This window comes from Mustela lutreola, chromosome 11 (assembly GCF_030435805.1).
Source record: "Mustela lutreola isolate mMusLut2 chromosome 11, mMusLut2.pri, whole genome shotgun sequence".
Taxonomy (NCBI): Eukaryota; Metazoa; Chordata; class Mammalia; order Carnivora; family Mustelidae; genus Mustela; species Mustela lutreola.
The window spans coordinates 95,975,526-95,999,210 of record NC_081300.1 but is presented as its reverse complement, the minus strand read 5'-3'; the positions used below and the strand labels follow the sequence as shown (position 1 = coordinate 95,999,210).

General features: G+C 37.7%; 1 protein-coding gene across 1 annotated transcript in view; it reads right to left on the bottom strand.

The window, feature by feature from the left end:
• The window catches only part of KNTC1 (kinetochore associated 1), a 78,091-nt gene that overhangs the window by 53,916 nt on the left and 490 nt on the right, over positions 1-23,685 (bottom strand). Inside the window, exons 2-20 of the mRNA XM_059139180.1 lie at positions 21,343-21,521; positions 15,727-15,847; positions 13,549-13,664; positions 13,124-13,202; positions 12,228-12,305; positions 11,333-11,367; positions 10,826-10,936; positions 9,740-9,833; positions 9,325-9,377; positions 8,991-9,106; positions 8,603-8,657; positions 7,776-7,874; positions 6,476-6,519; positions 6,304-6,369; positions 6,130-6,205; positions 2,826-2,951; positions 2,636-2,725; positions 2,204-2,257; positions 1,555-1,616 (exon numbers count right to left, since the gene is read on the bottom strand). Coding sequence (XP_058995163.1) covers positions 1,555-1,616; positions 2,204-2,257; positions 2,636-2,725; positions 2,826-2,951; positions 6,130-6,205; positions 6,304-6,369; positions 6,476-6,519; positions 7,776-7,874; positions 8,603-8,657; positions 8,991-9,106; positions 9,325-9,377; positions 9,740-9,833; positions 10,826-10,936; positions 11,333-11,367; positions 12,228-12,305; positions 13,124-13,202; positions 13,549-13,664; positions 15,727-15,847; positions 21,343-21,471 — 1,604 coding nt within the window. The 5' untranslated portion in view covers positions 21,472-21,521. The remainder of the gene's footprint in view (positions 1-1,554; positions 1,617-2,203; positions 2,258-2,635; positions 2,726-2,825; positions 2,952-6,129; positions 6,206-6,303; positions 6,370-6,475; positions 6,520-7,775; positions 7,875-8,602; positions 8,658-8,990; positions 9,107-9,324; positions 9,378-9,739; positions 9,834-10,825; positions 10,937-11,332; positions 11,368-12,227; positions 12,306-13,123; positions 13,203-13,548; positions 13,665-15,726; positions 15,848-21,342; positions 21,522-23,685) is intronic.

Below are 23,685 nucleotides of genomic sequence, written 5' to 3'. Positions count from 1 at the left end.
ATCTCAGGGTCCTGGGACTGAGTCCCATGTAGGGCTTCCTGCTCAGTAGGGAGTCTGCTTCTCCCCTTCCCTCTGCCTCTCCCCACTGCTCATTCTCTCTCTCTCTCTCAGATAAATAAATATAATCTTTCAAAAAATGCATTTTTAGATTATTTTTTATTTCTCTTGGGTAAAGACGTAGGAGAACTGCTAGACTGCAGGGTAATCCTATGTTTGACTTTTCACGTTTTCGGCCATTCATACATCTTCTTTTGCCAAGTGTGTGTTCAAGTGTTTTGCCCATGTTTTGTTTTTACTAGGCTACTTGCCTTTTTATTATTAGGTTATAAATGGTTTTTCTATGTTCTAAAAACAAATCCTTTGTCAGATTAAAAAAAAGATGATGTGGTATATCTGTACAATGGAATACTACTCAGCCATCAAAAGAAATGAAATGTTGGCATTTGCAATGACATGGATGGAACTAGAAGGCATTACGCGATCAGAGAAAGCAATTATATGATCTCACTCATATGTGGAATTTAAGAAACAAAACAGAGGATTATAAGGGAAGGGAGGGAAAAACAAAGCCATAATCAGAGAGAGGAACAAACTATAAGAGACTCTTAATCAGAGGAATCAAAGTGAGGGTTGCTGGAGGGGAGGGGGATGGGGGAATGAGTGATGGGCGTAAAGCAGGGCATGCGATGGAATGAATCTTGTAAGACTGATGAATTACTGACCTCTACCTCTGAAACGGACAATACATGTTAATTAATTGAATTTAAATTTAAAAAAATTATAAATAAATAAACTGGGTAAGGGGATTCTCATTCTAAATGTCATACAGAAAAATAAACATGAGAAAATTGCCCCCCAGATTCAGAAAAGTATGGAAAGTATATCAGGGCTAGTTTATCAGATAATAGGACATTCTAAAATCACATTAATTGGGGCGCCTGGGTGGCTCTGTGGGTTAAAGCCTCTGCCTTCAGCTCAGGTCATGATCTCAAGGTCCTGGGTTCAAGCCCCACATAAGCCTCCTTGCTCAGTGGGGAGTCTCCTCCTCCCTCTTCCCTCTGCCCCTTCCCCCGACTCAGGCTTTCTCTTTCTATCTCTCAAATAAATAAATAAAATCTTCTAAAAAACCAAAAAACTATATGATACTGGTGAATGAAAAATATAAAACCCACTGAATATAAAGTCCAGAGATAGACAAATACAACAGGGAAAGAGGGATTGACTAGCCACAAGGGAAAATATAAAGCTTCCCCCTTCCTTGTTAATTTGCAAATAATTTCTATTATCTTTAAGATAACTACCACTCATATGTGTAAATAATGACAATTTTGGTGCACATGTTAGTATATCTAATAGAATCAACTGCCAGAAGTGAAATTGCTAAGGCAAAGATACGTGCATTTAAATTTGCCTTTCAAATTTATTAGTTCCATAGATGGTGTAGAAGAGTATCTACAGCCTAGCAGGAAAATAATATTTTCCATTACCCGATTCCCAGAAAACACATTTAATCCAATTCATAATCTAAAAATAAAAAACGAAGAATGTACACACCTGAATTTTCCTGGTCCAAATGCTCCATAAAAAGTAGTCAATTTTGCATGAGCCCTTAGTACCTAGGAAAAAAAAAGAACATGATAATTTGAATGTCATATGCAAGAAAATTAAATTAACCCCCCCCCCCGAAATTAGGCCTTGTATTTCAGAACTCTTACACATTTCACCTCCTATTAGAGATCAATTCTCATAAATATAACCCAAAAAACCTTGGAAAAATGGAAACATTTCCAATCACATTCGGTGCAATAAAATTGCAAAAGAGAAGGCATTTACACAATAATTGTAGGTGCCTTCAAAATTAACTAGTTTTCCCAGTGATTTATATAAGAGCCCTTGTGTTAAAATGCAGTTGGATTATACCAAAAATATACTTTGCTTTAATAAGAGTTTAAACCATGATAGTTAACATCATGGTTAATATTTATTTGTGTGGTTAACCAATGCCAGACACAATGCAAAATGGTTTATATAAATTATTTCATCTGACTTCAAAATAACCCTATAAGTACTATTATTATTCCTATTTTTCAGTAAGGAAACAAGAGTTAAAGTAAAATGTTCTTGAAAAAATACAGGTCTATCTTGAATTGAAAGACATACTGTAAAGGTACGTTTATTCTCAAATTAAGTACAGTGTAATTACCTCTTTTAAACCATCAGAATAGACAGGAACAGTTTTATTTTCTTTTTTCAAAAGCTAAGATGAATAATGAGAAACAAAGTTAATATATCTGGTATATTAGTTTTTTTTTTTTTTATGAAGGAAGATGGATTTTCTGTGAAAGGACACAAATTATCAGGTCACATTGAACTCTAAGATGAACAGTGAATGACTGAAAAATGACATATCTTAAAAAAATAATGCAGCTTATGAAAACAGCTCACAATATTTTGCCCGTCCATTACACCTTGATTTTAAGGAATATAACTAGCAACGGTGTTCAGAGCTCACTGACAGGAACCTATGGCAGAAAACACACTTTAGGACATGTGTGCAATGGAGACAAGATTCATTTTTTCTGAGATGGTTTCTTTTGCATGAGACAAACTAACAGGTACAAACATAAAAACCTACCCGGGTTTTGGCATAATTTAGCATTTCCTGGGTTGTTTCATAGGTTAGCCACTGAGCCTCCAAGCAGTAATTTACCACAAATTCATCGTCCTGTTTGAGAAATGCCAGACACAGTCAGGTGATCTAATGTCGATCAGTCCGCCCATCTCCGTCCATCTAAATGCTTTTATACACGACAGGGGAAACACACCTGGATTTTATGTAGATTGTTCTTAGCTTCATCTATGAGTTTTTGCCATTCGGTCTGCTCGCTGGTGTCTGCAGAACTCAAGGCTAATCTCTCTAATATATCATTGGATTTCACCTTGTAAACAAGCTGTAATACAAACATGCTTCATTAAGCAACTTGAAGCAAAATAATGCCTGTGCACGACTTTCTTATGCTGCAGGCAACAGGCTGTTATGAAAAAAAAGAGGAAGCCTCATGTGGTCCAAGAATAAACAGTAAAGCAGGGAACGCTCAGATAACCCAAAGGTAATCTAGATTGCCAAGAGTTAAGGAGACCATTTGAGTCCTGAACTACACATGTCAAGCAGGGTACTAAGAGCCTTACATGAATGATCTCATTTAATTCTCATAAAAACCTGAGCAATTTACACCTCATCGTAGGACAGGATGAATACTAACATTCCCGTTATACCATCAAGAAAACCAAGACTCCAGGAAGGGTAAGTAATGTACTTGAAACTATGCAGTTCCAAAGCGATGGAGCTGCTTTTTAAAATATGACCACACGGGGCGCCTGAGTGGCTCAGTTGGTTAAGCATCCAACTCTGTTTGGGCTCAGATCATGATCTCAGGGTCATGAGATTAAGCCTCTTGTCAGGCTCCATGGAATCTGCTTTAGATTCTCTCTCCCTTTCCCCATGCCCCTCTCCCAGCTCACACACACTCTCTAAGAAAGAAAGGAAGAAAGAGAAAGAAGGAAAAAGAAATACCCAAAACTTTAGGTTCCTTTCTTATAATCAAAATGCCAACTTCAAAAAGGACTCTCTAATTCTGAAAGCTAAAAATGATAAGAAAGCATAGTTTCTCTACTCATATTTCTCCACTCCCTGAAAACTGCTTTCACGGATTCAGATTTTGTCACTCCATTCACTTTCCAATTTTAATTTTATTTTTATTTTTAAAGTAATATATATGTTCAATGTGGGGCTCAAACTCATGACCAAGAGTCACAGGCTCTACTAACTGAGCCAGCCAGGGGCCCCCCATTCGGTTTTTAAGAAAATTAGTTATTACAAGGGTGCCTGGGTGGCTCAGTGGGTTAAGCCTTTGCCTTGGGCTCAGATCATGGTCTCAGGCTCCTGGGACGGAGCCCTGCACCAGGCTCTCTGTTAGTAGGGAGCCTGCTTCCCTACCCCCTCTGCCTGCTGCTCTGCCTACTTGTGATCTCTCTCTGTTAAATAAATAAATAAAATCTTAAAAAAATTAGTTATTATAAAACTTTCAGCTGTTCAAAAAGATAATATAACACTCATGTACTTATCACCCTACTTAAAAATAAATATTACCAATATAACTTAAGAACCCCCTATTCTTCTTCCCAAATACATCATTCTCCTTGTCCCAACCAGAATTATCCATTACTCTGATTTTGGTGCTTAATATCCCATTAATCTCTATCCCTTTATTCATATGCCTTTCTAAACACACAAAATTGCTTTGTATGTTTTAAAATGTTACACTTTTATTTATTTATTTTTAAAGATTTTGTTTTCTTTTTGAGAGAGACAGAGATGGAAAGCGAGTGTACATGGTGGCAGGGGGAGCAAAGGGGAAAACAGACTCCCCGCTGAGCAGGCAGCCCAATGCAGGACTCAATCGCAGGACCCTGGGATCATGACCTGAGCAGAAGGCAGAGGCTTAACCCACTAAGCCACCCAGGCGCCCCGACATCTCCCACTTTTAATACTTGATCTTATCTATAGTATTTGAAACTACTAATCACTCTCCACTAGAATCTAAAGTTTCTCTTTCCTTGACTTCAATCTATAATCATACATTCTTGCAGTTTTCCTCCTTCATTTCTCCCCACATATGCATATAGCCCTTTTTCCTCACTTTTTACATGCCAGTGCCCCTGGATCTCATCCTGAGATGAGATCTCTCTACTCTACACACGCACCCAGAGCGGTCTGAGCCATCCCCCGGGGATACCCTCCACCCTCTGGATTCAGCTCAGATCACTCTCCAACCTCCTACCAGATAGTCTCATTTCATAAGACCCTGCCCATGCAATTTTTACAAAGCAGACCCTTCAACTTCTACCACTACCTGCTCTTCCACACATATTTCTCATTTTAGGGCTTGGGCTCAGCCCCATCCTTACGAGTATGCTGAGCCAGAGTCCTGCCAGGCCATTTCCTACATGTGTCCTCCCTATGTGTGATCACTTAGTGATTCTACCTCCTCTGCACCTCTCATGTCTGCCATCCCTCTTGTACATCTTCACCTCACTGCACGGGCTCAGGTCTCACGCAGAAAGCTGTTCAGTCTCCCAATTGGTCTTCACACTCCTAAGTCTGCCCCATTCCAAACAATTCTGCAGCTTTATAAAGTGATAATCTAATCAAGACCCTTCTACTAGTTCCCCATCACCTGCAGAATATAGTCTAAATCCCCTGCAGTGCACACAAGGATCCCCAGGCTCCGACCCCCTCCTGTTCATCAACAGCTCCTTGTTTTTTTCATGTTTTTTTTTGTTTTGTTTTTTAAGACTTATTTATTTATTTATTTGATGTACAGAGAGAGATAGTGAGAGACAGAGCACAAGCAGGGGGATCAGCAGGCAGGCAGAGGGAGAGGGAGAAGCAGGCTCCTTGCTGAGCAAGGAGCCCAATGTGGGATTCGATCCCAGGACCCTGGGATCATGACCTAAAGGCAACCACTTAAGCCACTGAGCCACCCAGGAATCCCGTCACTAGCTCCTTCTACTCCTTTTCGCATATCACCTATTCTCCACTCCTACCTATAATCAGTGGGCATTCCTGGAAGCCTCAAAGCCTCCCTTGGGGCGCCTGGGAGGCTCAGTCATTAAGTGTCTGCCTTTAGCTCAGGTCATGACCTGGGATCCTGGGGTCGAGCCCTGCATCAGGCTCCCTACTCCGCAGGAAGCCTGCTTTTCCCTCTCCCACTCCCCCTGCTTGTGTTCCCTCTCTCCCTGTCTCTCTCTCTCTCTGTCAAATGAATAAATATTTTTTTAAAAGCCTCCCTCACTTTACTCATGCTGTCTTTGCACCTAGAATTCCCCTCCTCCTCCCGGACCATCTGGAATATCTTCAAGATCTGACATAAAAATTACCTCCTCCGTGAAGGCTTTCCACCCCAGTAACCGTCAATCTCTCCTTTGAATCCCTAGTGTACTTTGGTCATATCTTAATTATAGGCTTGATCATTAAATTCCAATTACGCTTTACATGTCTGTCTCTCCAGTCCCCGTCGCATGAAAAAGAGCTTGCTTGATGAACAAATGAATTCATGAATGATTTACCTCAACATCTAGTCCAAACTGAATTGCGAAGCTCTCGGCTTCAGCAAATCTGTGTTTGTGAAGTAACCGACTCAATCTGACAAGTTGAAAAAGAAATTTTAGTTAAGTTTTTATTAATCAGGGAATTTAAGTTTATCATTAAGTGGTAGAGCTTAAAATAAAATGAGAAGTTACCTGTTTTCTGGTAAAGCTTCTGTAAGACATCTGAGTACCACAACTGAGACTGAATCTTTAGAAAAGCTGAAAAAAGTTTTCACTGTAAGTGTATTTGTCATTAATATTAATAAGCAAACTGTAAGTTAGCTGCTATTTAACAGCTTATTTGATAAAACAAAACATGACCTACGTTGAATCGTTTTTGCAAATTCCTTCCAGAAGGTATATGGTATCCTACAATTAAAAAAAAATGTTTAAAATTGAAATACAGAAATAATTCATTTTCTAGTCACTAAAGTAACAACTGGTTTGGGTGAGAATTATCCATCAACGGATTCTAAATTCACTGTCCAAAAGCCACTGGGAAAAAAGATATTCCTGGAGTCTCAGGATAATACCACAGAATTTACTCAGCAATTACAAACAGGAAAAAGTACCTTACAGCGGAGAAATCTGGCAGAACTGCCCTAACCAAGTAATCATACTTGTCATTACTAGTAATAGGACAAATGGGCATGAGCCCCTTTAATGTGACACAGTTCAATACAGTATTACCTTTGTGGTATCCTTGCCAAGAAAGTTCAGCATGTATCTAATTATGACAAATCCAAACAGAGAGACGTTCTATAACACAACAGGATGGAATTCAGAAAATGTCAAGGTCTAACAAAAACAAAAAGACTACGGAACTATTAAAGCAGACTACCCTGTGACCGTGACAACAAAATTCCAAGCATGATGCTTGATTGGATGCTGGATCAAGGGGGAAAAAAAAAAGTTTTAAAGTAATTGGCACCACTGGTAAAATCTGGATCTGGATGGTATGTTTCATAATAGCCTGTATTAATGTTAAATTTTCTGAGTGATAATGGTGCTATAGATGAATGACCTTATTCTTAGGAGAGACCTGCTGAAGCCTTTAGGGGCAACAGGCCATGATTTCTGCAAGTAAATACAAATGGTTTGGAAAAACACAGAATGTGTGTGTGTGTGTATGAGTGCACGTGCAATGCATGTGATTGTGCGTGTGTGTGTATATATATGAAACAAACCTAACACGTTTTTTAACAAAGTCGTAATTAAAAGGTAAATACATAAAAGCAATGACCTCCCCCCAAATTACTTATCATATTTCCTACAGAAACACAAGAAAGCTGAATAAGTAGATGATTCAAGTTTTATTTAAATAATATGCCTTTCTTTTCCTTATATGAAGACTAGTATTTGGCAAATGTATTTGAAAACACCTGGTAACATGAAATATACTTGACCACCTGAGATCTATCCAGGTATTATACCAGTTTCCACTCAGGCTTAGCTTACTTAACTTTAAAGAAAAAAAAGTTTATTTAAGTAATCTTTACACCCAGCGTGTGGCTCAAACTCAGGACCCTGAGATCAGGAATCGCATGTTCTTCTGAGTCAGCCAGGTGCCCCCTAGCTTACTTAATGGTTTTTTATTATAAAGTACAAAATACACATCAACATACTGTGCTAATTCCGGATTGGACCAGAGAGGAAACGCTAGATACTTCCAAAGAATACAGTATTTCCATCGTAGGTAATGAATAAACCATGAGATTTTTCATCTAGGAAAAACAGAAGAGTAATTAGTTTAGTAGGTCATATAAATTTATAACAAGATAGTACTTCATAATCATGAGCCTAGATTAAAATATTTGGTACAAGGCTAAATGCAAAAAACAATTTTATAACTAAGTCCATTAGTGAATTATTTAAATGTTACATATAAAATTGTGCTCTATTCCAACTTCCAAGTCTGCTGGATGAAAAACAATACGCCTGAAGTTCATTCTACAATTTGCATTTAAGGTGAATGTAATTCCTAACTATGAGTCACTCTAATGAACATTTTCTTGTGGATATTTTTAATTCTGCAATGTTCCACTTAAATGAGAGGTGGAGACTTAGAGCCATTTTTTAAAAAAAAAAGATTTTATTTATTTATTTATTTATGGGGGTGGTGGTGGAGAGAGAGTGCGCGCACGTGAGTCGGCGAGGAGCAGAGGGACAGGGACAAGCAGATTCTGCGCTGAGTGCAGGGCTCAATCTCACAACCCTGAGATCATGACCAGAGGCTGCCTGCCTCTTTGCCTACCTGTGTTCTCTCTCTCTCTTTGTCAAATAAATGAAATCTTTAAAAAAAAAAAAGAACTCTGCAAATCTATTTCTGATTTGTCAAGTGTGTGTCAACAAAGAGTTAAAATGCTATGAGTCCTACTTAACCACTTCCATATTAGTTAATGCTATTTCTAACACATAATGTGGACAAATGTGAAATAGAATTTTCTAATACCTTCTTATCAGTAGTAGTTGTCAGAGCTACTAATTTGAGATTTGTAATCCCTTGCCTGAAAGAGAAAAGAAGGTTTAAGTGAACCAAATAAGCTCTGCCAATTGCTAGATATAGGCTAAGTCAAAGGAATATTCGAATAGGTTAAAACTGATTCCTAAGAGGACATTGAACCTGGTTTCTTCATGCTCGTGGTCCAGACTGACACCCTTTCTAACATAACCACTTGCAGGTTTGTAATGCCCATAAGTTCTCAATGAATTGGGCTAACAATGGAATGGTCCTTATCCTGTCAGTCTGTCCAGAGGGTTAGGTAGAATGTAATACATAATGAATGATTAAGAAACCTGGTTATAACAGAAGGGAAATCACTACTAGTGTCATAATGTACCACGTGACTGCTGAGGGAGAATCTGCTTCTGTGGTAAGAAGAAAGTCTTCGATGTGAAGAGAAGGCCAGTTCCATACAGGAGTCAGCGTGTAAATGTCCCAGACGCTCAGCACATTCTGCAAAAAGAGACATTTCAACGACATATCATCTTAATGACATTTCAAGGTTTTACACTGCAGGATCTCTCTTTTGATACGTGTACTGAAATAAAGCACAGCACACCAGATAGTAATCCATCCCAGCTCAAGTCCTTGTCTTAGTTAAGTTTGACAATTTGTTTTACTCAACATAATTCCAAATGAAAAAATTTGAAGGAGAAATATCAGAAACATACATCAGTATCAAGAACAAAAAGTAGATTGTCTATCAACTGGAACTTCTTTGCACCTACAAAAGAGAAAGCAAGGTGTGTAAAGATTACATTTTTGTGTTATAGATAGCCATGCTTAAATAATAAACTACCATTCTTTACGGAAAGGCAGAACTACTACCCTTAAAGGAGAAGCTCCCATTCTCATATTCCTGCCTCTGTGTATTTTTAGATGACCACTAAAATGGAAAAGCTCCCAAAATGAAGAGTAAACACTGCAACAGGTCAAGAACAATCATGTGTGTGGACAATTACCACACTAATCTGGCTTGTTTCAGAGCAGTAAAGTAAAATGGCCCATTTGCCAGACTTAGCATACCGACATGAAAATTAAAACTCACTCAGAATGATCCCAACTAGATTCAATAACTTACTTTACCTCTGATAATCTCTGAATCAATAACATTCTTAACTGTCATTCCTTCTTTTGACGAGTCTGGTTCCCATCTTGAGAATGCACAATTACCAGTTCCCTACAGAGATGAAACACCACATCAACTGCAAATTTGGTTCTTAGATCTGAAGTCTCCTCGAAATAGAAACACCCAAGTTGTACACGTTACTAATTTCAAAATATACTTATGTATTCAAGCCCAACTAACTTTTATCTTCCAGTTCCTCTCTTAGTCTGTTTTCAACAGAACAGAATAGAAAGAACAGCCAACTTGGCTGTTTGTTATTACATGAATTTTTAATAAGGAGTGGGCACATTCATGCAAATCGCTCCAAAGACATGAGGTAAACTCTAAGACCTTCTCCAGCTGGATGAGATATAGTTTTTGGTTAAGTATTTTCATTAAAGTAACCACAGACTTTTGATAAAAAATTCAAAAACATTAATTTTAAGTCATTTGAAACCCTAATGAAATACTGAACTGGATAGAGAAATGTGACTGCTTCTTTTCTTTCTTTCTTTTTTTTAAGATTTTATTTATTTATTTGACAGAAAGAGATCACAAGTAGGCAAAGAGGGGGAAGCAGGCTCCCCGCTGAGCAGAGAGCCCAATGCAGGACTCGATCCCAGGACCCTGAGATCATGACCTGAGCCGAAGGCAGAGGCTTAACTCTCTGAGTCACCCAGGCGCCCCAATGTGACTGTTTCTTAATATAAAATACAAACCTGGCAGGTAGAAGTGCTACAGATGCCATAATTCTATTGAATTGTTGCTTATTCCTTGAATATAATTAGAATACACTCCTTGAATATAATTAGACTTTTTGGTTTTGGCCTAGATTCATAATTGAAAGGAATGCTAAATTTCAGATAGAAATTAGTGAAAATAAAGATGGACTATGTTTTCCAATATAGAAATTTAGGTGTTCTTATTGAGTTAATTTTACAACCTTAATTTTACAATTTCTGTTTCTGTTACACGTTATGAATTAAATTGTAATTGAACCCAAACTATATGCTAATGAAGAAACACTTCTGAAGCAAAAAATTAAATTTTATAGAAAGAATTACCCCAATTATCACGGTAATTTCACTTGCTAAATCTCCAGCCACGAGGTTGAGACAACCAAGAGTATGATAATTTTCCACAGAAATGAAAGCAGACTTGATTTGTCCTTGTAACTGCAAAATTTAAAAAAATAAGAATGTCATATGTTCCACAGTCCAAATTCCTTAGATTGATAAAAATGAGTTTAAATCAATCTGTTATAAATGCATTTTTATTTTTATTTTTAATTACATCTTTTTTTCTTTTAATGATTTTATTTTTAAATAATCTCTACACCCAACACAGGGCTCCAACTCACAACCCTGAGGTCGAGTCACATGCTCCAATGAAAGAGCCCCTATATATGCATTTTTCAAGGGCAATGTTGTTTTTTTAAAAACGGTAATGTTATTAAAATGTTATATCACCCTAATACCCAAAATATCAACCTTAGATAATATCCAGAAACACTCTCCTAAATTAACATTAAATTTAAGTTTCAAAAGGACAATGTGGTTTTCTTTTCTTACCTTTTTTGCCGTATTGAAGTCTACATTCTCAATCGCTGTGTGAAAGGAGAGAACAGACTAAAGTTATAGTATTAACCTATAAAATATATGCAAGTCACCCTTGTGTGTCAAGAGGTGAGATTAAATACACTATTCTTCTAGTGAGAAGCACTGATGACTTTTCAGTTTTACCCTTGACCACAGATATCAACTGTGACAACATGTCATAGTCAGGGTACCCACCAGGCTGCCTCTTAGTCCCTGGCATTCCTCTGCATACTTTCCCTTACCATGTTTCTCGCTTCTACAGGGGTCTTCTCTCTGCTCCAGCTCTCCTATCCAAGCTCTGAAGTCCTACCTGTAAAGTCTTCATCACTTTGCACACCATTCTGGAAGAGCACTTTTATTTGTCTGTTTCCTTCATTAAACTATGGAGAACTAGGTCTTGTGGCATCCCCAGGACTTTGTACAATCTTGGCACAAAGACTACGAAAAAATATTTGTTGAACACATGCCTGAACCAATTCTCCAAACTCTCCCAGCTCAGAGGCATGTATGGTCCATCCCACTTAGCACATACTATGGATTACTGCCTGAATTGTTAATGTGTTTATACAGTCATTTCAGCTTCCAGGTTCATTCATTCCGTCAAAAAGCATGTATCACTATGCTAATGTGTGTCTTGTCTCCCTGACTAAGCTATAAACTCCTTGAAGGCTGTAAACAATGTACATTCCTTCAGATTCTGTTGCAGCCCTAACAGTAATATAGGAATACTTAAAAGTATATCTGGTTTTATAGAAGCTAATTAAACTAAAATAATATTCTAACAGAGAATATTTAAAATTTTACCCAAAAAACTAGTGAGAAATATTGCGACAAATCAATAATAATAATTAAAAAATCCATTACTTACCTTGCTGAATTTTTGCAAGTTGAAGGTTTGTGATACAAAAAAATCCACTGTTTGTAAGCAGTAGCATATAATAAGTACCTATTGAAATAAAATCAAGCCAGTTTCTCTAACAGGTGCATGAATATAAAATTGAAGTGTCTGGGGGCACTTAGGTGGTGCAGTCAGTTAAGCGACCAGTTAAATACCCAACTTTTGGTTTCAGTTCAGGTCATGATCCCAGGGTCATGAGATCGAGCCCTGCATTGGGCTCCCTGCTCAGTGTGGAGTCTGCTTAAGTCTCTCTCTCCCTCTCTGTCTCCACCCGTCCCCGCTCCTGTGAGAACCCTCTCTCAAATAAATAAATAAATAAAATTTAAGTTTAGACCTATGTTAAAAATGTGTCAATTTACTCATTATTAAATTCTAATCATCAAATAATATGGGAATGATACAGATAAAGCTTATTTAGGAAAAGTTATTTGCAAAAATAATGCTAACTTCTTTGAAACATTTATAAATCAAACTTCCCTTGCCAGGAAAAAAAAAAATCACAGATATAATGAAATAAATTAAGGTCCAGTTAACATTTGTTGAAATAAAAATATGATAAACATGCTGAAACCTACAAAAACATTTTAAAAGAATATAACGTCTCCTTGGTAATCTATAGAACTCTCAAAACTATAAAATTGAATTTAGAATATTATATTCAGGGAAAGTACATCTAAACCCCTCAAAAGACCTAAAGTATAAAAACTTATTTCTTATCATAATATTATTCGAACCTCTAGAAAATTTAACATTGAAGAGGAGGTATAAAAATGAACTGTAGTTAATAAATTATTAGATTTGTAGTTAATCTGATTTTTTTATTGGGTATTAGTCAGAGGATATTGAAAAAAAATTTAAAAACTTACCTTCACTTGAACCATCTTTCTCAATAACAAGATTCCGGTAAGTACACTGATGTTCATCATTAGCTTTCCGAACAAAAGCCTAATTGCAAATTCGTTTCAAATGGTAAGATTAAACCCAGAATAATCCAATCAAGAATTATATTCTTTAAAGCCTAGTATTATCAATAATTCTGCCTATAATCCAAACAATTTAGTTTTAAAACAGTAAACTATTTTGGACAAGCATACTAGGAATATATTCAAAGCTTAATTTTTCAGTATTTCATTTACTTCATATATTTCTAAGGTATGATTCTTAAATTTAATGTAAGGATATTATTCTTTTAATTAAAAACATATTAAGTAATGGTTTGTGACAGTTTTAGTTGTCTAAGAAGTAATTTTAAATTTAGGTGACAAAAATGAAAAACATAACAGGGTCTTACATTAGTGAGTAATGTTTGCTTTGACGTTACATGGATAAGATGTAAGTTGCCACTTCTCTCTCCAACCAAAAGAAACTTTCCTTCTTGACAGAGGCCAACTACATCCACTTCAGTATCTGAAAATTTCAAATCAAAGTTACTAGCTTCCATTGAAAATACTTATTTTCAATATAAATAGAAAATACTTATTTTCAATATAACAAAGTGCAAGTTTTATCATTAAAAGTCAACTATTCGGGGCTCCTGGGTGGCTCAGTGGGTTAAGCCTCTTCCTTCGGCGCAGATCATGATCTCAGGGTCCTAGGACTGAGCCCCACACTGGGAATCTCTGCTCAGCAGGGGGCCTGTTTCCCCCTCTCTCTCTGCCTGCTTCTCTGCCTGCTTGTATCGCTCTCCCTCTGTCAAATAAATAAAATAAAATCTTAAAAAAAAAAAAGTCAACTATCCAAGCTTCTCTTAAGTATGTCCAAAAAAGTGGTGATTTAAATAAAAAAGAATGAGGGGCATCTCGGTGGCTCAGTGGGTTAAGCCTCTTCCTTCGGCTCCGGTCATGATCCCAGGGTCCTGGGATCCAGCCCCACATCAGGCTCTCTGCTCAGCAGGGAGCCTGCTTCTCCCGCTCCCTCTCTCTGCCTGCCTCTCTGCTACTTGTGATCTCTGTCTCTCTCTGTCAAATAAATGAATAAAATCTTTTTTAAAAAATTAAATTAAATTAAATTTAAAAGAATGATACTTTTATTTAGTCAACAAATATTTACTGAGCACTTAATACAAGCTAAGTAATGTTCCAGGCCTTTTGCATATATCTGAGAACAGTAACAAAAGAGTCACACCTTCATGGAGCTCAAATTCCAAAGCAGAAATAGATGATAAACAATTAGGGCATAATAAATTATATTTCATGTAAGAAGGTGGTAAATTCTCTGGAAAAAAGAAAATGTAGAGCAGGGGAAGATAGCATGGAAGAACCACACATGGTACAGGGCTCACTGGAGCACTCAGGATAGCCCTCTTTGCATAAGATATAAATACTTTGCACAAACGCATTACACATTCACAAAGCCCACTATTTCATGGTGAAATTGTGACTCTTGTAGACCATTCAGGGTAGATACGAGATTCTACAAATTAGGAGTTCCTTGCCTCTATACTGCAATCAAGATTGCCTTCTCCCATGCATACCTCCTGACTCCTTTCCTGCTAAGTTTTTTACTTTTTTTAAAAGATTTTATTTATTTATTTGACAGAGAGATCACAAGAGGCAGAGAAGCAGGCAGAGAGAGAGGAGGAAGCAGGGAGCCCAATCCAGGCCTCGATCCCAGAACCCCGAGATCATGACCAGAGCCGAAGGCAGAGGCTTAACCCACTGAGCCACCCAGACACCCCAGTTTCCATGATATTCTAATTTAAAAAATCATGCAAGGGGCACCTGGGTGGCTCAGTGGGTTAAAGCCTCTGCCTTCGGCTTAGGTGGTGATCCTAGGATGCTGGGATTGAGCCCAGCATCACATCGGGCTCTCTGCTCAGCAGGGAGCCTGCTTCCCTTCCTCTCTCTCTGCCTGCTTCTCTGCCTCCTTGTGATCTCTGTCAAATAAATAAATAAAATCTTCAAAAAATAAATAAATAAAAAATCATGCAAGTAAAGTTCATTGTTGCTTTACATGTATTTACATATACATGTACTCCTTAGATTTATTGAGAGAAGGGATCATCTCACGATCCCTTGCATCTAGTACTCAGCACAAAAAAGGCATTTTAGGGGTGCCTGGGTGGCTCAGTAGGTTGGGCAGCTGCATTCGGCTCGGGTTGTGATCCCAGGGTCCTGTGATCAAGCCCCATGTTGGAGCCCCATGTCAGGCTCCCTGCTTGGTGGGGAGTTGCTTCTACCTCTCCCTCTGCCTGCTGCTCTGCCTGCTTGTACTCTCTATCTCTCTGTCAAATAAATAAATAAAATCTTTTAAAAATTAAAAAAAAAATTTTTAATTTTAAAAAATTTAAAAAATTTAAATTTTTTTTAATTTTTAAAAATTTTTTCGAAAAAAACTTCAGATTAATTTTTTGAAATTAGTTCAATTTCAAGTCTTAGAAATAACAGAGTAAAGAAAAGGCAATGAGGTATAAATCGGTAGCAAGCTATACCTGGTTTCCAATTTATTTGCTGTATTGCATTAGACTTACCAAATTCCAGATGCAGCTGAAGCAGTCTGCAAACATGGTCAAGCAGGAATACCGACTGGTCCACCACAATAATAAACCCGCTACTTAAGCTGTACGCTTGTATCTTTGGATTTAACGAGGCCTGTGGGAGGGAAAAGCAGGACTAAAATAAAACATTCTTATGCACGTTTAACAATACTTACCAAGAACATCATCATAGTCCCAAGTACCCGCATTAAACGTTAACTTTTTTCTTTAGTCTATTTATCTCTAATTAGTCAAGCTTTTCTTTCTATGGTATATCGTGAATCCATTCAGAGTCCCAAATGGGGAAACATTCCAAGATTGCTAGGAAAGGGCAAGCGATTCTCATGGGCAAGTCTTTGTTTCCTGGGGGTGGATCTTATGCCTGTAGGAGCAGGCAGGCATCAAGTTGAATGAATGAGCCAAGACTGGCACAAAGTCTCAGTGTCTGAGATATGACTGGGGCCTGGGGTGTGGGGGAGGGTGTGCTGTGAACTGGAGGGCTCACACCCCCTCTACAGTAAAGGGAACAGAAACAGATTAAAAGCGGGTAGAAATGTAACCCCGGCATGGCCACAACCAATTTACCTAGAAAACTGGATCTTTATGTGAAATGTTCTGAGTTTTAAATATTTGCAGCTGAGTCAACATTTTAAAAAAAATTTTGCAAGCCAATCATGAGTCTCTAATTTTCAGCTTCCAGTAATTACAGCTTTGCATGCAAATGTGTCTTTTTTTTTTTTTAATTTTATTTATTCATTTGACAGGGAGAGAGAGGACAAGTAGGGGGAGCCACAGACAGAGGGAGAGGGAGAAGCAGTCTCCCGCTGCGCAAGGAGCCTGACAAGGGGCTCAATCCCAGGACCCTGGGATCATGACCTGAGCTAAAGGCAGCCACTTAACTGACTGAGCCACGCAGGAGACCCAGAAATGTATCTCGAAGCATTTGGACACTTTAGTGGTTGACAATGCTGAGTAATGCTGGGGAAGTACCTCAACAGACTCTCCTGAAAAACAGGAATAATAGTTCTGAATTCATGTAAAGGCTTAGAAGATAGCCCTGCATATAATATATACTCAATAAATGTTAACTATTCTTATTCTTCCCCCACTAAGTTTTAATCCAATCACTTCATTTTGTGCTTGTTTCAATAGTCACCCTCTCCAGGGGCAATTCTTGAAAATGCCACCACATTCTGATGTTTTAAATCCAACTTCCTTGATGACAAAATGTGAAGCATCTGGGGGCCTGGGTGGCTCAGTGGGTTAAGCCCCTGCCTTCCACTCAGGTTGTGATCTCAGGGTTCTGGGATCCAGCCCTGCATCGGGCTCTCTGCTCAGCGGGGATCCTGCTTCCTCTCTTCTCCCTGCCTGACTCTCTACCAGCTTGTGATCTCTCTTGCTCTCTGTCAAATAAATAAATAAAATCTTTTAAAAAAAATTTAAAAAGGATGCAAAGCATCATTCCTTATGCTTATTTGTCATCTATCTTCTTTGGGGAGGTGTGTGTTAGGGTCTTTGGCCCTTTTTTAACCAAGTTATTTGTCTTTTTATAATTAAATTGGAAGTTCTTTGTAATGTTTGGATACATGTTCCTTGTCAGATACCTATAAATATGTCCTTCCATCTTGTGAGTTGTCTTTTTACTTTTTGGACTGTGCCCTTGGAAACACAGTTTTCAATTCTGATGAAGTCCAATTTATCTATTTTTTTTCGCTTGTCACTTGTGCTTTTGACATCACATGTAAGAAGGCTTTGCCTGGGGGTGACTAGGTGGCTCCGTGGGTTAAGCATCTGGCTTTGGCTCAGGTCATGATGCCGAGGTCCTGGGATTGAGCCCCGCATCCGGCTCTCTGCTTAGCAGGGAGCCTGCTTCCCTCTCTCTCTCTCTGCCTGCCTCTCTGCCTACTTGTCTGTCAAATAAATAAATAAAATCTAAAAAAAAAAAAAAAAAAAAAAGCTTTGCCTGATCCAAGGTCACAAAGATTAGTTTGGATTATGTATTTAATTTTCAAATTCCATTTGTTCGTTGCTGGGACACAGGAAAGCAGCTGGCTTTTGCATATTTAACCTTATATCCTGCAACACTGCTCTAAGTATTTTAGTTTCAGGTGTTTTTTGTCAACCATTTCAGATTTTCTGCGTAGACAATCAAGTCATGTGCAAGGTTTTATTTCTTTCTTCTCAGTCTGTATGCATCTTATTTCCTTTTCTTGTCTTATTGAATTAGCTGGGACTTCCAGTATGATGTTGAAAAGAAGTAGTGAGAGGGATATCTTTGCCTTGTTCTGATTTTATTGGGAAAGTTTCTAGTTTCTTCCCAGTAAGTATAATGTTAGGTATAGGTTTTTCTTTATCAAATGGAGTAAGCTTCCTTCTATTCCTAGTTTACTGAGAGTTTTTATCATGATTGTTAGATTTTTTCAAATGCTTTTTTTGCATCTATTGATAAGATTATGTGATTTTCTTTAATCTCTTGATATAAAGGAATACATTGATTTTTTTCCAGCTTTATTGAGATATAATTTGCAAATAACATTGTGTAAGTTTAAGGTGTAAAATGTGGTAATTTAATATACATATATATTGTGAAATGATTACCATAATAAGGTTAGTTAATACATTCCTCACCTAAACATTAACTGATTTTCAAATGTTTAAGCAATCTTGCATACCTGGGATAAATCCTACTTGGTTGTAACATATAACTCTTTTTTTTTTTTTTAATATTTTTATTCATTTATTTGACAGAACAGAGACCACAAGTAGGCAGAGAGGCAGGCAGAGAGAGAGGAGGAAGCAGGCTCCCTGCTGAGCAGAGAGCCCGATGCGGGGCTCGATCCCAGGACTCTGGAATCATCACCTGAGCCGAAAGCAGAGGCTTTAATCCACTGAGCCACCCAGGCGCCCCTATAACTCTTTTTATATATAGGATTCAATTTAATAATATTTTGTTGAGGATTTTTGCATTTCTGTTCATGAAAAGTCTTGGCCTATAGTTTTCTTATAATGTCTTCACCTGGTCTGGGTATGATAGTAATGCTGGGCTTATAGAATGAGTTAGGAAGTATTCCCTCTGCTTCTATCTTCTGAAAGAGATTGTAGAAAATTGTTATAATTTCTTCCCGAAATGTTTGGTAGAATTTACCAGTGAACCCATCTGAGACTGGTTCTTTCTGTTTTGGAAGGTTATTAATTACTGATACAATCAATTTCTTTGAAAGATAGAGGCTTATTCAGATTGCCTACTTCTTCTTGTATGAGCTTTGGAAGATTATATCTTTCAAGGACATGGTCCATTTCATTAGGTTACCAAATTTGTGGGCATAGAGCTGCTATTAGTATTTCTTGATTATCCATCCTTTTAATGCCCATAGGGTCTGTAGTGATGTCCCCTCTTTCATTTCTGATCTTAGTAATTTGTGTTCTCTCTCTTTTCTTCTTACTTAGCCTGGCTAGAGATTTACAGATGTTATTGATCTTTTCAAAGAAACCCTTGGTTTCATTGATTTTCTCTACTAATTTCCTGTTTTCAATTTCATTGTTTTCTGTTCTCTCTTTTTTCTATTTACTGTGGATTTCATTTGCCCTTACTTTTCTGGTTTCCTAAACAAAAAACTTATATTATTGATTTTAGATCTTTCTTCTTTTCTAATTTATACATTCAATGTTATAAATTTTCCAAGAAGCACTGCTTTTGCTGCACTTCACAAATTTTGATAACTTATATTTCCATTTTCCTTTTTTCTTAAGGACCAAGTTAGGTGCTAATTTTTTTATGAAATGCTTCTTAAATTGTCCCTACCCACAACATACTCTCCTCCTGAAATCCTTTTTTTTTTTTTTTTAAAGATTTTATTTATTTATTTGACAGAGATCACAAGTAGGCAGAGAGGCAGGCATAGAGAGAAAGGGGGAAGCAGGCTCCCTGCTGAGCAGAGAGCCCAATGCGGGGCTCAATCCCAGGACCCCGAGATCATTATCCAAGCTAAAGGCAGAGGCTTAACCCACTGAGCCACCTAGGCACCCCTTCTCCTGAATTCCTACTGCATTTACTGTCTGTATCATTCATTTGTTATTTAGAATATACTGACTTGCTGCTGTCCTGTCTGCTTTACTTTCAGGAAAGATCTTAAAAATATGGCATAATAGGTTACTTTATATTCTAAGAGCTTAGTATATGGTTTTGAAAATAGCATTTGCTATGAGCGACAAGTGATACTTCAAGCTAATAACAGATAGAATTTTAGTTCCTAGCTGTATTTGAAACTAGGTACACACATACTATTTTTCAACAGGAGTCCTCAGAGCTCAAGGGAGGCATGGGCTACTCCATATTTTGAGGCTCCTGATAATGCTAAAAATAGCCACTTTCTTATTACAGAACTCCTAGTATACTTTAAATTAAAATTTTTGCTTTTAACAAATAACAATTTAATACCAAAAAAAATAATGTATTTGTTTTACTCATGAACATTTACAAATTCTGTGATTCACAGTCTACGAAAGGCAGTATAGTTCAACAATAGGATGCATGCTGTGTAAAGCATGGTCTATTTTTTTTAAATCCTATCAGCCAGTTTCTCTGAATACATATAGAACCTCACTTGAAGAAAAAGCTAAAAAGCATACATTTGAGGTCCTTTATGAATAAGGTCCCCAAGAGAGGCCCTTCCTTTCAAGCCCTAGAAGATATAATCTTGTTTTTAATAGTTTTTTTCTTCTTTTCATTTAAATCTTTTTTCTTAGAGGATTAAATATTATATTGACTTACTAAGAGAAATGAAAGGATCGTGGGCTATAATACTGTGAATACAAGTCAGATGTACTTTCTTTACAAAAAAAACCCTTTGCTTACAAAAATTATTTTATCAGATGCAAATTACTGAAAAAGAAAACGTAAGATAAAAAACTAATAATATCTTCTACAGGATGCCAAAAGTAAGGTTTCAAGCCTGGACTAAGAAGAGTAGAAATATTGTTAAAAGAAGAAAATTAGGGGTCTCTGGGTGACCCAGTGGGTTAAAGTCTCTGCCTTCGGCTCAGGTCATGATCCCAGGGTACTGGGATCAAGCCCCGCATCGGGGTCTCTGCTTAGCAGGGAACCTGCTTCCTCCTCTTTCTCTGCCTGCCTCTCTGCCCACTTGTGATCTCTGTCTGTCAAATAAATAAATAAAATTTTTAAAAAACAAAAAAGAGAAGAAAATTATTATGTGTAAAGAAATCCATGGAAAGGATAAATGTCAACCTCAGCAGAATGCTTAACTCAGGGGTGGAGTATAGGGGGAGCTTGGGATTGGGAAGGGACCCCAGGGCCTTCAAACCTATTGGTAATGTTTTATTTCCTGAGCTTGTGGTGGGTATTCTTTCTCTTTATTTACATTCTATTTGTCCCAATGTCAAGAAAAGCTATGAAATGTTCAGTTTTGGAAATAGTGATCTAAGACAATGAAGGGAGAATTCAGATGGAAATTTCCAGTAATCTGAGACTGAACTTTGATTCCCTGAGAAATGCTATATCCATTTATAGAACATTTACCATGTGACTACTGGGCTTACTAAGCACTCAGCAAAAGTGTTATAAATGAAAACAGTCAGCATCATAATCAGTACCTTTTCAGAGGAGATCTTTGCTAGCAAATCAACTTGATATAAAGCAGTTCCGTGTTCTTTTCTTGAACCAACACTTAGGTACCCGCTTCCAGTATCATCACTCGTCAACAGTTCAATATCATTCCACATGTTTCCAGATTATCTTCCTGACTCAGGAACCACTGATTTCCCTGTGACAACTTGTAAAATTAGAGAACAGATAAGTAAATACACACACACCCACACCAATCAATGAAGACCTTTCTGTGTTATTTCTTTAGTCACTAGATACTTCAGACCAGTAAGACAGATGGAACTAGAGCTATGATTATCATCAGAGAACAATATAGCCATCTAGGGGCGCCTGGGTGGCTCAGTGGGTTAAGCCTCTGCCTTTGGCTCAGGTCATGATCTCAGGGACCGGGGATCGAGCCCCAAATCAGGCTCTCTGCTTAGCAGGGAGCCTGCTCCACCCCCCCCTCCCCCCGCCTGCCTCTCTGACTACTTGTAATCTCTGTCAAATAAATAAATAAAATCTTAAAAAAAAAACTATATATACATATATATATATACATATATATATATGTATATATATCTGTCTAGGATCAGACAAATTTGATCTCACCAATGTATCCTAGAGCTTCTAGTATGTTGGGTGCCTAGCTTAAACTTATAACTTAAACTTATAACAAGTTTTCATTTGAAATAAACCTTTTAGCAGTATAACAATAAATAGCAGAAGACCTAAAGTCAGACCGAGAAGATATCTGAGGATGGTTAAGTTTCCAAAGAAACTTTTTAAAAAGTCAATTAATGTTTCCAGTATTATAACAGTAAATGAAAATGCTAAGGGGAAAGGGGAAAAATTAGATTAGGTTTCTGACTGAATCAAAGATTATACCTGTAACCTAGGAGAGTCACTTGAACATCTCATCAGCCAAGACTTATGTAACTCATTTTGTGTGCTGTGAGTTGGAATAGAATACGAAGATGAAAAATAATCCCTGATCAGTCACTGGTGGAGAATAGCAACCAAATAATTACAACTGTTTTGATAAGTGCTAGCAAAAGTAGGTTTTAAATTTTATGGAACATACAGCACAGTGAAGGTGCTTTTTCACTTATAACCAGTCGTCTTCAAGAAAGCAACGTAATCCCTTCTTCTGTTCTCAGTTACCTGTAATAGGAATAGTTGTACCTGCAAAGGTAATGAGTTTTAAATACTTATGCAACAGTGCTTGGTTCATGGCAAGCACTGAATATTAAGCGTTAGGTAATTTATCATTTTCATTGGTGAAAACAGGTAACATTTAGGCTATGGTCATAGGAGGTTTTTAAATATAGGAAAGGAGCTGTTACCAAGAGTTTTTAAATATAGGAAAGGAGCTGTTACCAACAGTGTGAGCAAAGGTACAAAACAAAGCTTGTTAGAACAAACAATAGCTCTAGTGAGTCGTGTATTTGGGTGGGAGTTGGAAGGAGATTAAGACAGGAGGGACAGGCTCGGGTTAATACTTTGATGGGTCTCTGTGTCCCACACATGAAAAAAATAGAGAAATATTATCAACCTTCCAGAGCTGTCAAGTCAGGCATTCAACAAGTGTTTACTGCTACCTACTTTGTATCAGGGAGTGCTCTAAAGCAAGAATACAGCCCAGAAGGCAGAAAAGCCCTGTCATCATTACAAAGTTTATATTAGTCTAAGAAGGACAAACAAAACAGTTAATATGTATTGAGTATGCACAGCAGTTTTGAATGCTTTACTCATTTAATCTGCACAACAACCCATTTTACAGCAGAGACATGAGCCAGGGATTAAATAAATGGCCAAGTCACCTAAATTGAGTAAATGATATAGTTAGACAAGATTCAAACTCACACCTATTAACTGTACCTCCCTACAAAAATAAGTAAGTGCCCAATTACGAACAGTGCTAAAGTTTTGAACTAAACGATGCTCAGGTGGGGGCCGAGGGGCCATATAAGAAGAACCTGTTGGGTAAACGAAAGAGAGAACATGGGAGCTGAGATCCCAAGGGCAAGAAGCCAACTCTGCAAAGCTCAGAGAGAAAAGAAATGCAGGCCAGTGCAAAGGCTCGGGGGCTGGAAGGAGTTTGGGGCGGCTGCTGGGCCACAGCAAAAACGGAACAATTCAAAAGCTAAACGAATCCTCAACTTTAAGATTGGGTTTTTATGCTCGGTACTACAAGGGAAAGACACTCAGGAGACGAGTGACCTGATTTGATAAGCGATTTTTGATCAGTCGAGAGGCTGGGTGGAGAACCGATTAGCGAATTAGGTGAAATGAAAGTGTCAGTGAGGCCCCCATGCACAAACGCTCCCCGCCGGACAACGGACCAGCAA